The following is a 14,214-nucleotide window of genomic DNA, read 5'->3' as shown; positions in this document are numbered from 1 at the left end:
AGACTAATTACTGTTATTGTTACTGAGAAGTAAAGTCAGTGTGTGCATACTTTTCTGCAAAGAATATGGGTTCAACAGAGTCTTGGGAGAACAGGAACATTACTTATTAAAACATTATCTGTTACTGTTCTGCCTCCGTGCTTAACTAAGGAAATTGAAGGCACTATAGCATAAAAGACAGATCGGAGACTGTATTTGGCAAGTTAAAATGTTTTATTAATAGACAAATTGAACTTAGTTTCCTCTTGGTTGCCACTATAAAGTCTCTGTGAGGAAAGGAAACTTTTGAAGTCTATTATTGCCACACAGTAAAAAGTCCCGACATAACTAGATTCTATGTATCTTTAAACTAACTTTAATACAATGTTAACATGTATCACTGTATTATATGGCTTTAATCTAACTTAAATACAACTAGCTGTGCCCGGCCACGCGTTGCTGTGGCAAAGTGGTGGTGGTATTGGTTAAAAATTGTGTAATTTTTATTTGACGTTATTTGTGTTTTTTTTTATAAATTTTATTGTAAGTTATCTTTTTATTATATTTTATTATTTTCTTGTATTATTTGTAGTTATTTTCTGTTATAGTATTTTATTGTATTAAGTTTTTTAGTGTTTTTAATTATTTTTTAGTGTTTATTATTATTTTTATTGGGTTGCTAGGAGACCAAGCTGGAGGAGCTTAGCCTTCTAACTGGCAGCAATTGGATAAAAACAATTATTCCTCTCCCTCTAACTAGGACTTTATTTTTCTTTTCTTTTTGTTGTATCAACCTAGAGGCATGGATGAGGGGTTGTGATGTCAATTTTCGAGGTTGTGGGGTGTTTATTTTTGTTGTTTTGTCCGCTGCCGTGATGCCATCACTCTTTTATATATATAGATTGTGATGTGACTTGAATTAGTACAGTTCAGACATGACATCAGTTAATATAATTAGGACATGACGTGAATTTGTGTGCACCTTCTACCTTCCTATGCTTCGTTCCAGTACTAAACACTAACTGACAAATCCTAACTGACAAAAATAACTGCCATTTCAAGGCTTGCAGGAGCCGAGGCTAAGCTCCGCCCCTTCAGAACCTTAAAGGGGCAGAGCAGTAGGTTGAGAGCCTTCTGGTGGCATGACAGTTACAATGGTTGAGATCCATGCTGACATCAACAGAACATATTGTCAAGGCTAACATTAATGTCCTGATTTCATGAGGTTACAATAAAAACAAGAAAGCGTGGATCCAATGCAACATATTCACAAATTTATGCAGATACTATGTTATCAAAAAAAGTACATTTACTTGGAAATTTTCACTTTATTTAGTGACAGCCTATTGAAGTCTACATGAGATGTCTGTGCTTCTTAAAGGGCAGTCTTTCCCAGGTTAGAAATCTGTTTCTAAAAGTGATAGACATTTCAATATCTGTTTGTAATACCATTTTCTTAAATAAGTTGGGGGTAGAGGAAAGGCATACAAATCCATTCTTTTACCCCACTATGGCAGTGGTTTTCAACCGGTGGGTCCCCAGATGTTTTGGCCTTCAACTCCCAGAAATCCTGTTGTTTGTTGTTGCTTCCGACTCTTCGTGACCTCATGGACCAGCCCACGCCAGAGCTCTGTCGGCCATCGCCACCCCCAGCTCCTTCAAGATCAAACCAGTCACCTCAAGGATAACATCCATGAATCTTGCCCTTATTCAGCACCTCTTCCTTTTTCCTTCAATTTTCCCCAGCATCATTATCTTCTCCAAGCTTTCCTGTATTCTCGTTATGTGGCCAAAGTACTTCATCTTTGCCTCTTAATAGCCTTCCCTCCAGTGAGCAGTCAGACATTATTTCCTGGAGTATGGGCTGGTTTGGTCTTCTTGCAATCCAAGGCACTCTCAGAATTTTCCTCCAACACCACAGTTCAAAAGTGTCTATCTTCCTTCGCTCAGCCTTCCTTATGGTCCAGCTCTCACATCCATAGGTTACTATAGGGAATATCATTGCTTTAACTATGTGGACCCTCGTTGCCAGTGTGATGTCTCTACTCTTCAATATTTTATCAAGATTGGTCATTGCTCTCCTCCCAAGAAGTAAATGTCTTCTGATTTCCTGACTGCAGTCTGCATCTGCAGTAATATTTGCCCCTAGAAACACAATGTGTCACTGCCTCCACGTTTTCCCCAATTTTTGCCAGTTATCAATCAGCCTGGTTGCCATAATCTTGGTACCAACCTCACAGCTGGTAAACTGGCTGGGATTTCTGGGAGTTGTAGGCCAAAACACCTGAGGACCCACAAGTTGAGAACCACTGCACTATCAGACCAACTCTAGCTTTAAATTGTAATGATAAAAACCAGTGTATTTTCTCCTGAATTTGCTTCTAAATACATATATTCAGGATTAGAAGGGAAAGAAATGTGTTGTATTCGTATTTCCTAACAAATGCATCAATTTCATGCCTCTTGGGACTGCTAACAGAGTGAAACACATCTTGCTTCAGAAATCAATATGACATTTTGGAAGATTGTGTTGTGTGTCAAAGAAAACAACGGAGACAAACATATGTGTGATGTGAAAAATGTGCACAACATGTATTTATCTGATAAATGTGCACAAGGCCAAGCATGTCAACAGAAGAAATGTACACAGTTTTAAAAGCACATGTACAAAATTATCATGAATTTCAGACATGGAAAGAAAAAGTTCTTTGAAAATGATAGAGAACTGGTAAAGACCAGAACAGTCCACAGGATTCTGAGAAATGCAAAAAAGGATATTTACATCCCTAATTAAGCACATGCTACAAAAAGTGAAAATTCTGAGTAAACTGTAAACAAAAAACTGAGTACAGTACTTCTAAGCAATATGTGATACGTGTTCTAGGATATCTAATCACATCAACATCTAGCATTTTGTTTGGGCTGATGCGGTCAAAACAAAAAATTAAATACACAGGAATAAGCTTCTAAAACAAGCACAAACCAGAGCATAGAGGGTTTTTTTTTCGTGTTAGGGCAACCGGAGTTGCTTCTGGATTGAGAGAATTGGCCATCTGTAAGGATGTTGCCCAGGGGACGCCCAGATGTTTTGATGTTTTACCATCCTTGTGGGAGGCTTCTCTCATGTCCCCGCATGGAGCTGGAGCTGATAGAGGGAGCTCATCCACGCTCTCCCCGGGTGGATTCGAATCTGGCAGCCTTCAGATCAGCAACCCAACCTTCAAATCATGAGGCTTTTATCCCCTAGGCCACTGGAGGCTTCTAGCCCTTCTAGGTTGCCCTAACACACACATTTTTTCCCATTACAATGAAAGAAATTTTTAACGTTTGATAATCTTTTTAATGCTAATCTATATAAAGAGATACAAACAAGATCAGGAAAATTTAAGGAATAAATCTAATAAAATTTTACAGAATTTAATAATATATTAATATTCTAATTGATCCAAGTTGAGCATTCCTTCTCTGGAAACCCAGAATCTAAAATATTCCAGAATCTGAAATTGTCCACATGGATGGCTATGATAGTGAGATTTGCTTTCTGATGGTACATGAAAAAAAATATTTAAAATACTAAATAAAATTACCTTCACATTATGTTTATAAGGGGTATGTGAAACATAAAGAAATCTCTTGTTTAGACTTGGGCCTCATCTCCAGGATATCTCATTTTGTATGTATATGCAAATATAGTTATTTCAACATCCAAAAACTATGAAATCTAAAACACTTCTGGTCCCAAGCATTTCAGGTATGTATTTCCATTATTGATAGTTCTTCAGCATTGTTCTGGTAATTTCTTCAAAATCCATTCTTGCAGTTTTTCTAGCTCACTTTTATTCATTTCATGATAAAGATTTGGTAAACTCAAAAATGTAGTTGTTACACCCAGAGAAGTTAACATCTTATTGGTTTCTTCACCCCAAGAATACAAAACTAATTCATCAGCAGTTCCATGACACTGAAATAATTCGGGGACTTCTTGTCCTTCCTTCTTTAGTGCCTATATGCAAAAAAGACATAACTGTGTTACCAATCATTAAACAAGTGAACAGAAATGAGTAACAACATAATTTAATTTAATTTAATTTATATAACACCTTTCTCCAAATACAAGACCAGAGGCAGCTCCCAAATGTGAGTTAAAACTAGATAAAACTATGACAAAAGTTACAAAGGTTAGAAGCAATTAAACAATTGAATTAAAATATTAATTTAAAAGATCTGAAACCAAGCAAAATATATTAATGGAAAAAATGCCAATGAATGCAAAGCACATCTTGATTAACAGACATTTTGCAGACAGGGAAGATTTCTATTTTTTTATTTATTTACAGGACTTATACCCCGCCCTCCTCACCTGAGGGGACTCAGGGCGGCTTACAGAGATTGGCAAAATTTAATGCCCCAAAACACAATAATTAAAATCAAAACAATACACAGAAATCAGTTAATAATACTATTAAAATACATTATAAAACCTTAAAAGCATGTATATATTTAAATCCATTCATCCAGAACCTCGTGTGTAAACCTTAATTCAGACCATGTCGACTCAGAATTTTATTCATTAAATGCTTGGGCACACAGTCACGTCTTAAAGCTTTTCTAAAGCCTAGAAGAGTCAGGACTTGTCGGATGTTGCTAGGGAGGGTGTTCCACAGCCGGGGAGCCACCACCGAGAAGGCCCTGTCCCTCGTTCCCACCAGCCGCACTTACGAGGCAGGTGGGACCAAGAGCAGGGCCTCTCCAGATGATCTTAGGGTTCTTGATGGCTCATAGGAGGAGATATGTTCCGACAGGTAAATTGGGCCAGTACCATATACGCATATCTAGATGATGTAATCCGCTAGGAGAGGATCAGTGGCAGTGAGTGGTAAGCCCCATCTCTTTCTCCTCCAGTCCTAGTCAAAGCCTTTCGGGGAAGAGAATGACTGACCCATCTGTTGAAAATGGAGGAGGCAGTCTAGTTGAGGCAGCCAGCCATGTGGAGGGAGAGAAATAAACTGTCCTAGGCTGGGCAACAGAGGAGGGTGTGGAGCCAATGAAAGTCAAGGGGAGTTAGTCAAAGGCGGGGGGGGGGGGGGGAGGAGGAGGAGGAGGAAACATAGGTCAGCCCCGCAAGACATTTACTTCCTTTCGTTCGCTCAACCGTACCTTCTCATTTGAAGGTAATCTGATTTATTTTCTTGGTTATTTTAAGGATTGCATCTGAATCTTCCTGCAGAACTTGGCTTGGAATAGGATGGGCCCTGTGTCCACGGATTCAACCATCCATGACATGAAAATATTAACATATATGCTGTATATCCAAAAAATAAACCTCAATTGCCATTTTATTTAAGGGACACCATTTTACTACACCACTGTATATCATGGGACTTGAGCATCCATGGGTTTTGGTATCCACAGAGGGTCCTGGAACCAAACCCCAGTAGATACAGAGGGCTTATTGTGTTTTGCTTAGGGTTTTTTTGTTTTTATGTACTTGGAGCTTAGACACGCACTCATTTTTATTGCTGTTGTCCAGCTGGCTCTCCGTATCCACAGCTTTAACCATTTAATACTTTAGAACAGTTGTATTTGTATATACCTATTATATATATTCGGGTTGTAAAAAAAATTCTCTGGTGAATAATGGTCATGAGTGGAAAAAGTTTAAGAAACTCTGGTTTAATACAAGTGACCCTTGTTGTTGTGACTGCGCCTTTGGGGATTATGGTTGATGGGGATGGAATTCGAAGAGGAAGAAAAAACCCTCGTGATGAGGGTTCACTGGAGGAGTTGCGCAGGAAGTGACTTAGAGAGCTATATGGGGGATCTTCTGAGGAAGATTCAGATGGGGAGATGGATGCTGAGGAACAGGTGGTGGCTGGGGAAGCGGGCACTGAATGGGCACAGCCACCGGAGATGTCTGGGGATTTGGGGTCTATGGATACTTCTGAACCTGGGGTTTCCGCAGGAGCTGATCCCAATTGGGATGCTTGGAGAAGGGAGGATGGTTCTTTAAGTGTTCATGGGGCTAAGTGTGGGCAGGATGATTGGGACTCCGACGAATTGCTAGGTACTCCAGATCCACGAGCTCTAGCTGTGTGGAGCTCAGACTCTGAGTAGATTTGGGACACCTGGTGTTTGGGTGTGAGTGTTTGGTCACCCAGGAGGAAGGGGAATAAAATGGGAATGTTTGGCCACTGCACTTTGCGTGTGGCAAGGTGTTGCTGAGGCGCCATTGGGATCTCTGTGTTTCCATGAAGACTGGACTTGGACTATGATTTGAATCTGCTGTTATCACCTAGCTTGGCTCTCGCTGTGTCTTATCGTGGACCTGTTTTGGATGACTGCACCCTCTTCAGACCTTGGATCGGAATTTGACCTTGCTACTGCCTTCGCCCTGTGATTGATGACTACTATCGGCTTTTGACTCCTGGCTTGCTCTTTGGACACCGCTGTTATCTCCTGACCTGACCTTGGAATTCCGGACAATGTCTTTTCACCATCCTTTTGGAGCCTTCGGCTTTATCCACATTGTGGAAGCAGTCTACTGCATTCTTAGTTTGTTTGTTTGTTTCCTGACCAATTTGGTGTTTTCTTTTGGGAACTGTTCCTTTGAAAACTACAGATCCGGCTGGCAGGGCTTGGACTCAGAAAGTGCAGTTTGCACTAAGGTTGTTTAGCTTTGTTTTTACCTGCTTGTGTTGCTGAATTATATTTTTTTTTGAACTGCTCTTGAAGCACTGATAGTGAAGTGTTTCAAGGTTTTTTCTGTGTTAACATTTGTGATGACCCATGGGCCTTGTAGTCCTGCTCAGGACATTGTAATCCCTGATGAAGAAGAAAACTTGGGTTTTTTACCTTCCCAGTCAGAACTGGAATCTTCTCAGCCAGATCTTTCCCAGGCAGATCTGGGAACCTTGCACCTGCAAGAAAGTTGTGTCCCAGAAGTATGTCAAACAAACCCAGAGCCCACATCTCCCGTGTTCTTGCGCCGTGAGTTTTGTAAACAACAGAGGGGTTTGGAAGCAGCTTCGCGCAGGAGTGCTAGAATTGCAGCTAAGAATGTAGCCAATTAAGACTGCTTTCCGTGAGAATCTTTAGGGAGTCAAACATCTGGTCCCAGAGTTTAGCTTTCGTTTCTGGTTCCCAGAGAACTGCTTCGGCGAGAAAGTTAGACTCTATATAGGTGTTTTACCCGCGTAGTAACTTCGCGGAGTCAATTCGTCAGCCTCCGGAGCGAGTTGTGTCTGGACAGCGCGCTCCGTTTCAAGCCTCGTTCCTGCTCAAGCCTTGCCCTGCTTTCCAGCCTTCGCTCCAGTTTTCAGCCTTTGTTTACCTACGGACCTTGCTTGTTTTCCAGGACTATACCTTGCCTTGTATCACGGATTTTACCAAGTTATTCCACGGACCTTGTTCTTGTTCCTTGTTACCTTGTTCCACGTTTTAAGCCTTGCTTCAAGTATCAAGTTATTTCCTAGCCTTGCTCAAGTTTATGGACTAAAGGACCTTGTCATCTCCCCTCACTTTGCCTGGCAAAGTGAGTGTTTCGGTTATTGGATTACAACTTTGGAACATAATATTTCATATTGGACATTGCTTTTTTGGACTAATTTTGACCTTTCCTGAAAGGTCTGCTTCTGAACTAACTTTTACATTTATTTTTATTAATCTTATATATTTCCTTAATAAAGATATTAGATAGAATCTGGCCTCTGTGTATGGTTATTGGTGCTCTGTAGCCTGGGTCGTGACAGTTTGACTCCGCCACCCTAAGCACCAATTAACCTCGGCCAGAATGTCTACCGGAACCGTACCTGGGCCGAGCGGCCAGCCGATTACCTACACCATCGACAAGGATGAGGTGGATCGAATCCGTGATAAGCTCAATGCCCAGGATGGAGAAATAAAAGGTTTGAAGGAACGCGGAATCCGTCTACCGGCCATGGCGTTGCCAACCAAGTTTACTGGAGAAGCTTCTAAGGTTCATGTTTTCCGTCGCCAATGCCAAGCTTATCTAGAGGCCCGTGCTGCCGAATTTCCCCAAGAAGACATCAAGGTGGCATGGGTTTACAGTCTTCTAGACGGGCCAGCGGCCAACTGGGCGACGGCACTGTTCGACCAAGCCTCTCCACACCTAAGATCCGCGCAACGCTTCTTGGACCACCTTAAAGAGACTTGGGGAATCGAGGACAATTTGGAGGCAGCCGGTCACAAACTCCGTCGCCTCTTCCAAGGAGACAGACCTATGTCTCAGTACATAGCCGAGTTCCGAGTGCTGGCCCACAACACCGGCTGGAATGATGTAGCCCTCAGAGGACAATTCCGGGAGGGTCTCAACATCGAAATGCTGGAGGAAATCTCCAAGGTGGATCCTCCCCAGACCCTCGAAGCACTCATTGATCAATGTTTACGGGCTGAAGTCATGATTGCCAACAGGAAACAGTGGGTTCGAGGCCAGAGCGGTAGAGCTGGGGCAAAACCCCCCGCTCCCGCCAGCGTTCAGCCACGTCCAGTGTGGAGACCCCCACCACCAACCCCATACCCCAGAGGAAGCGAGGAGGTGCCGATGCAGTTGGGCAACGTGCGTCCCAGATTAGATGCCGCCGAGAAGGCCCGTCGTCAACGCTTAAACCTCTGTTGGTACTGCGGGAACGGGGGCCACTTCGCCAGAGAGTGCCCAGCCAAAGGGAAGCCCGCCGCCCGTCTTGCGGCGGCGTCCTCCACGGAGACGAAGGCGTCTGAGCCGGCTGGCACACAGCCGGCGGGGGAAGCCAACGACCGGGCGTAGAGAGGCTCGCCAACCCGGTCAAAAAACCCGTTCAAGAGCCGCCAACCGGGGTCCTGTTCCTTCTCGTGGTCACCTTATGGTCAGCAAAAAGGGGACCCGTCATGATCCACGCCATGATAGACTCCGGAGCCACCAACAATTTCATTGATAGAGAGTATGCCGACTCTCTGGGATTACAATATCATGATTTCAAGAATGCCCGTGTGGTGCAAGCCATAGACGGCCGCCCCCTCAAGACGGGCCCCGTAAGTCAGTGGTCGGAACCCACCAGGATGTGGATAAGGGAACATATGGAAGAGATTTCCTTCTTTGTTACCGAGGTTCCCCATTTCCCTGTGATTTTGGGAATTCCATGGCTGACTCTCCACGACCCAAGCATCTCCTGGTCCAACAGAGAACTGCAGTTTGCTTCACAGTACTGCCAAAACCATTGCCTTGTAGCCAAGGTCTGCCATGCCACAGACACCGAGCCCATCATCACCCTGCCCAAGAAGTACTCCGAGTATTGGGATGTATTCAATGAAAAAGAAGCCGAGAAATTACCCCCACATAGACCTTATGACTGTGCCATTGACCTGGTGGAGGGGGCCCCGATCCCGCGAGGGCACCTATACTCCCTGACTGAACCAGAGCAAGAAGCTCTCAGGGAATTCATAGAGACAAACCTTCGTAAGGGATTCATTAGACCCTCTCAATCCCCAGCCGCCTCCCCAGTGATGTTTGTGAAGAAGAAGTCAGGGGAACTACGCTTGGTGGTGGACTACAGAGCATTGAACAATATCACCAAGCGGAACAGCTATCCCCTGCCCTTAATCTCGGATCTACTGGATCGGCTTCGAGGAGCCAAGGTTTACACCAAGCTGGATCTTCGGGGGGCTTACAACTTAGTTCGCATCAGAGAAGGGGACGAGTGGAAGACCGCCTTCCAGGCCAAATTCGGATTATTCGAGTCCCGAGTTATGAATTATGGATTATGCGGAGCTCCCGCAACGTTCCAGCATTTTGTCAATGACATTTTTCAGGACTATCTAGATAGGTTCTTGATAATCTACCTGGACGATTTTTTGGTGTTTTCTAGATCACAATCAGAACATGAGAACCACGTCAAAATGGTGTTACAACGATTGCGGGATCATGGACTTTATGCCAAGTTGGAAAAATGCGCTTTTGATCTACAAGAGGTAGATTTCCTTGGTTACCGTATCTCGCCTCTAGGGCTCTCCATGGATCCAGCCAAGGTTTCAGCAGTATTGGAATGGCGGGCGCCAACTAACAAGAAAGAGGTGCAGCGTTTCTTGGGGTTCGCGAACTATTACCGCAAGTTCATTCCAGATTTTGGCCGCTGGTCTGACCCAATCACTAGCTGCATCCGTGGAAAACAGCCCTTCCGCTGGACTGATCAAGCAGAGAAAGGGTTCCAGCAACTAAAGAAATTATTCACGTCCCAGCCAATTCTACAGCACCCAGATCCTGGAACCCCTTTTGTTGTGCAAGCGGACGCCTCTGATGTGGCAATTGGGGCTGTACTCTTACAACCGGTGGGAGACCACCTTCATCCCTGTGCCTTTTACTCCCGTCAACTAACCACACCAGAGAGAAATTACACCATTTGGGAAAAGGAACTACTGGCCATAAAGGCAGCCTTTGAAACTTGGAGACATTGGCTAGAAGGGGCCAAATTTCCCATTGAAGTCCACACTGATCATCGAAATCTAGAACATCTAAGAACTGCCCGCAAACTAAATCAGAGGCAGCAACGTTGGGCTTTGTTCTTTGAACGTTTTAACTTCCAGATTCATTATGTGACCCCAGCCCAAACCAAGCAAGCAGACGCCCTGTCACGTAAACCGGAATACGCTGCAGGACGCAAGGAGACCTTTGAATCCCAATTACTACAACCCGAGAACTTTGCCACGCTCACAGTGGGGAACACCAAATCCACTCCCATTGATTCAACTCCCTCTACTCCAGGACCCATCTGTGCTCAAGAAATCAGGGCTAGTCAGCAAGCAGATGCCTGGGCGCAGGACCAACTTCGTCAAGGTCTGCATTTTCCCTTTTCGCTTAAAGATGGACTGCTATGCTATAGAAATCATGTTTATATCCCACCCGGACCGGGCAGGGAGAAAGCGCTTCGTCTGTGTCATGACTGCAAACCAGCAGGGCATTTCGGACTATTTAAAACCATGCATCTGATCCTAAGGGATTTTTGGTGGCCCAAGATCCGCAAAGATGTGGAAAAATATGTCAACACCTGCCCAGTATGCCAGCGCTCCAAGATAAGAAGGGAGAAGCCCTCAGGGCTTCTGCATCCCCTTCCTACCCCATCTCGGCCATGGGAAATAATTTCTGCGGATTTCATCACTGACCTACCACCTTCCTGTGGATTCACCACGATCCTAGTGGTGGTGGACCTTTTCACCAAGTTAGCCCATTTCATTCCCTGTGAAGGTCTTCCCACGGCCAAAGAGACTGCAGATCTATTCCTTCAACATGTTTTCAGACTACATGGATTGCCCAAGAGTTTAGTCACAGACCGTGGATCTCAATTCACCTCTCGTTTTTGGAAGGCACTACAAAAACTATTGGGCATAGACTCTCGCTTATCTTCAGCTCATCATCCCCAAACAGATGGGCAAACGGAGCGCACCAATGCCACTTTGGAGCAGTATCTTCGCTGTTATGTAAACTACCAACAGGACAATTGGGCTTCTCTGTTACCACTGTCAGAGTTTGCCTATAACAATGGAGTTCAAGCTTCTACAAAAGAAACGCCGTTCTTTGCAAACTACGGCTTCCATCCACGTTTCTTTCCCCCTGTCATTGAAACTTCAGAAGTTCCCGCAGCAGAGGATTGGCTGCAGGAACTCACAGCGGTACAACAACTTTTGCTCCAGCAACTAGACCAAGCCAAGGAGGACTATAAACGCCACGCTGACAAACATCGCCAGCCGGGCCCCGAAATCAAGGTAGGAGATCGGGTTTTTCTGTCCACTCGCTTTCTGCCCTCCCACCGCCCTTGCCGGAAGTTAGATGCCCGTTTCATTGGCCCCTATCCAGTGGTGGCGCAATTAAACCCCGTGACTTTCAAACTCCAACTTCCGCGTTCAATGCGCATCCACCCAGTGTTTCACCGTTCCCTGCTCCTTCCGGCGGATGGTGTGCGTCCTGATACAGACCAACCGGCCCCCCCTCCTGTTTTGATGAATGGGGAGGAGGAGTTCGAGGTTGAGGACATTTTGGATTCTCGCTTTCACCGCCGCCGCCTACAATATCTCATTGACTGGGTGGGTTTTGGCCCTGAGGAACGCTCTTGGGAAGACGCCTCCACAGTCCATGCTCCTGATCTAACCCGTCGCTTTCATCAGACCTATCCCGCCAAGCCGCGACCTCGCGCCTCGGGGAGAGGGCCCCAGTTTGGGAGGGGCCTTGAGGAGGGGGATAGTGTGATGACCCATGGGCCTTGTAGTCCTGCTCAGGACATTGTAATCCCCGATGAAGAAGAAAACTTGGGTTTTTTACCTTCCCAGTCAGAACTGGAATCTTCTCAGCCAGATCTTTCCCAGGCAGATCTGGGAACCTTGCACCTGCAAGAAAGTTGTGTCCCAGAAGTATGTCAAACAAACCCAGAGCCCACATCTCCCGTGTTCTTGCGCCGTGAGTTTTGTAAACAACAGAGGGGTTTGGAAGCAGCTTCGCGCAGGAGTGCCAAAATTGCAGCTAAGAATGTAGCCAATTAAGACTGCTTTCCGTGAGAATCTTTAGGGAGTCAAACATCTGGTCCCAGAGTTTAGCTTTCGTTTCTGGTTCCCAGAGAACTGCTTCGGCGAGAAAGTTAGACTCTATATAGGTGTTTTACCCGCGTAGTAACTTCGCGGAGTCAATTCGTCAGCCTCCGGAGCGAGTTGTGTCTGGACAGCGCGCTCCGTTTCAAGCCTCGTTCCTGCTCAAGCCTTGCCCTGCTTTCCAGCCTTCGCTCCAGTTTTCAGCCTTTGTTTACCTACGGACCTTGCTTGTTTTCCAGGACTATACCTTGCCTTGTATCACGGATTTTACCAAGTTATTCCACGGACCTTGTTCTTGTTCCTTGTTACCTTGTTCCACGTTTTAAGCCTTGCTTCAAGTATCAAGTTATTTCCTAGCCTTGCTCAAGTTTATGGACTAAAGGACCTTGTCATCTCCCCTCACTTTGCCTGGCAAAGTGAGTGTTTCGGTTATTGGATTACAACTTTGGAACATAATATTTCATATTGGACATTGCTTTTTTGGACTAATTTTGACCTTTCCTGAAAGGTCTGCTTCTGAACTAACTTTTACATTTATTTTTATTAATCTTATATATTTCCTTAATAAAGATATTAGATAGAATCTGGCCTCTGTGTATGGTTATTGGTGCTCTGTAGCCTGGGTCGTGACAACATTACCTTTTGGCTTATCTGCTGAATAAACTCTATTTTTGTTCGCTAATTGGCATCTGACTCTTGACACTCGTTATCTACTGAGCTAGGTTAACTAACATGACAGATATGGGAATAGCTAAAATGCAGATAAGTGAAAGAATGTATTTTCTTGTATGAGACTACCTGAGTTTTAAGACTCCAAGGGGAGGGTTCCTCTCTGCCTCACCATTTTCACAGGCCTAGCTGGAAGAACACATGGGAAGTCTTTTCTTGGAATCTGCTCTCAGGCTATGGAACCCCCTTCTACCAGAGAATAGGCCCCCTTTTCTGCTCTTCTACCATAAGCAGACAAAGACCTTTTTATTTCAACAGATATTAAAGGATTCACTTGTTGTGCAAACTGGCCTTTTAATAGTTTGTTGGTTAGAATTCCATCTTTATGTTTATTTATCATTCTTAAATTATAGATGTTTTAAGCACATGATGGTTTTATTATAATGACTAATGTAACAAGTGTTTTAAAACCTTTGGACTTTATTTAGCTGAAACATGGCTGAATGTTGGTTTAATCAAAGTTGGATCCCAGGTCAGGAGAAAGGCATGATATGAAGTAAAGCAATCAATCAAGCAAGCACAAAAATAAATAAACACATTAAATAATGATTGAATGAAAATATAGCTAACAGCATCTATCACAATTTTTGAGATTTTAAAGATCAGAAAATAAGGGAGGCAAAGCTGACAAACACCTACCTGATAAACAACAGAGTTCTTATTGAGGAAGCTTGAAAGAGCAAACACTCCAGCCACATCTTGATGATACCTATAAGCCAAATGCATAGCCATGCCTCCACCCATTGAAAATCCACCTATGGAATTTGAAAATAAAAATAGACAAAAAAGAGGATACTAAATGCAAACGTTTAGTAAATCTGCGAACTGCTTTATACTTTTTAGCATGGACACACATGTACAGCAACTTTAAGTAAGCTGCAGATTCAAGCTTATATAGAGGTTATAACACCACTTGGAAATAATATTTGACAAATGTCA

The 14,214-nt window shown here is 44.0% G+C and overlaps 1 protein-coding gene across 1 annotated transcript in view; it reads right to left on the bottom strand.

Moving 5' to 3' along the window:
- Window positions 1-2,543: 2,543 nt before the first annotated feature.
- lyplal1 (lysophospholipase like 1) overlaps window positions 2,544-14,214 on the bottom strand; it is a 43,274-nt gene continuing 31,603 nt past the window's right edge. Inside the window, exons 4-5 of the mRNA XM_003216024.4 lie at window positions 13,915-14,030; window positions 2,544-3,982 (exon numbers count right to left, since the gene is read on the bottom strand). Of these exons, the coding sequence (XP_003216072.1) occupies window positions 3,758-3,982; window positions 13,915-14,030 (341 nt within the window). The 3' untranslated portion in view covers window positions 2,544-3,757. The remainder of the gene's footprint in view (window positions 3,983-13,914; window positions 14,031-14,214) is intronic.

Source organism: Anolis carolinensis, chromosome 1, assembly GCF_035594765.1.
Source record: "Anolis carolinensis isolate JA03-04 chromosome 1, rAnoCar3.1.pri, whole genome shotgun sequence".
NCBI lineage: Eukaryota > Metazoa > Chordata > Lepidosauria > Squamata > Dactyloidae > Anolis > Anolis carolinensis.
The sequence above is the reverse complement of the archived record's forward strand: the minus strand, read 5'-3'. Positions and strand labels throughout refer to the sequence as shown.